This window comes from Cervus elaphus, chromosome 12 (assembly GCF_910594005.1).
Source record: "Cervus elaphus chromosome 12, mCerEla1.1, whole genome shotgun sequence".
Classification (NCBI taxonomy): domain Eukaryota; kingdom Metazoa; phylum Chordata; class Mammalia; order Artiodactyla; family Cervidae; genus Cervus; species Cervus elaphus.
The window spans coordinates 31,018,861-31,020,079 of NC_057826.1; the positions used below are offsets into that span (position 1 = coordinate 31,018,861).

At 43.1% G+C, this 1,219-nt stretch overlaps 1 protein-coding gene across 1 annotated transcript; it reads right to left on the minus strand.

The window, feature by feature from the left end:
- Positions 1–271: 271 nt before the first annotated feature.
- LOC122705472 (ATPase inhibitor, mitochondrial-like) lies at positions 272–815 on the minus strand. The gene has a single exon (XM_043920877.1). The coding sequence runs from the start codon at positions 734–736 to the stop codon at positions 407–409; it is 330 nt and encodes a 109-aa protein (XP_043776812.1). The 5' UTR covers positions 737–815; the 3' UTR covers positions 272–406.
- Between the last annotated feature and the right edge of the window lie 404 nt (positions 816–1,219).

Here is a 1,219-nt window from a genome sequence, read left to right on the forward strand (position 1 = left end):
TGTTATTACATACAAATGGTCTTCCTCTCCAAATATTCGTACCAAAAGCAAGCTGGAATGTAGCTGTGTAATGCAGGAGAGATGATTTGTGTCAATTGATGTGTGCAGTCCTTGGCACCGTATGTGACCATTGAATGATGGAAATGATGATGACAAAGATGGTGATGACCAAATCAAGAAATTACCTAAGGTTACTCCATAACATCACATAGGAAATGGTCATGCAACCTAACAGGTGCACTACTGGGCTTTCATTATTCATGGTATTTTCTTTTTTTTTTTTTTTTCACTAACGACAATTTATTATAATTTGCTGGAAGCACACAAGTTGACTTTGGTTAAACCAGAACTATGTCTACATAGAAGTGGGCAATAATAGGTAGCCATTCTATGGAGAACTTTGCACTTAGTCATCATCCTCACTCTGTTTTAGTTTCTTGATCGACTGCTTACGCCGCTCAATTTCTTTCTGCAGGCGCTCTATCTCCTTTGCATGATGAGAGATCTCATTTTCATGGTGTTTCTTCAAGGTGGCCAGCTGTTCTTTAGCACGAGCTCGGAAGTATCGTTCCTCTTCGGCCTGCTCTCTTTTTCCGAAGGCCCCACCGGCGTCCCGGATCGCGCCTGCACTGGACCTAACATTATCTCCCTGTTCCGAGCCAAAGCCTCGGCCTTGCATTGCCCAGACGCTCCAGACGGCCTGCCGGGTACGCGCGGCCAACGCCGTGGCTGCCATTGCTGTCAGTGAAGCACCCCTACAGTGACCTGAAGCGCAGCTTCTCCTTAGGCGCAGCTTCGCAGGCGCTAACGGCCCTGCTGGCCTCATTATTCATGGTATTTTCAAGAATTAATGGTATTTTCAACAATTAAAACTGCTTTAACAAGATTCAGTTTCTTTCTCTGTCTAAAGTGCTAGGTTCAAAAGGGTTTTCTCAGCAAACGTAATCCTCCCTGTCTCTATTTCTAAAGGGAATTCAAAATGAATCTGTAAGAGAAACATCAGGAAGTAAGCAGAGGGGCCTTCTCTAAGTATCATCCCACTAGTTTATCAACCTTTTCTGTAAGCAGAATGGAAGAGAAGGAACAGAATTAATAGGTACTTCCACATAAGCAAATTAACTGAACACTTGAAAGATGAAAACAGAATTATTGTATCCTTTCTTTAGCTACAAATGCCCTGTTACAAGGCAAACGTTTTCTTTTCCCTCCTCAGAGAAAC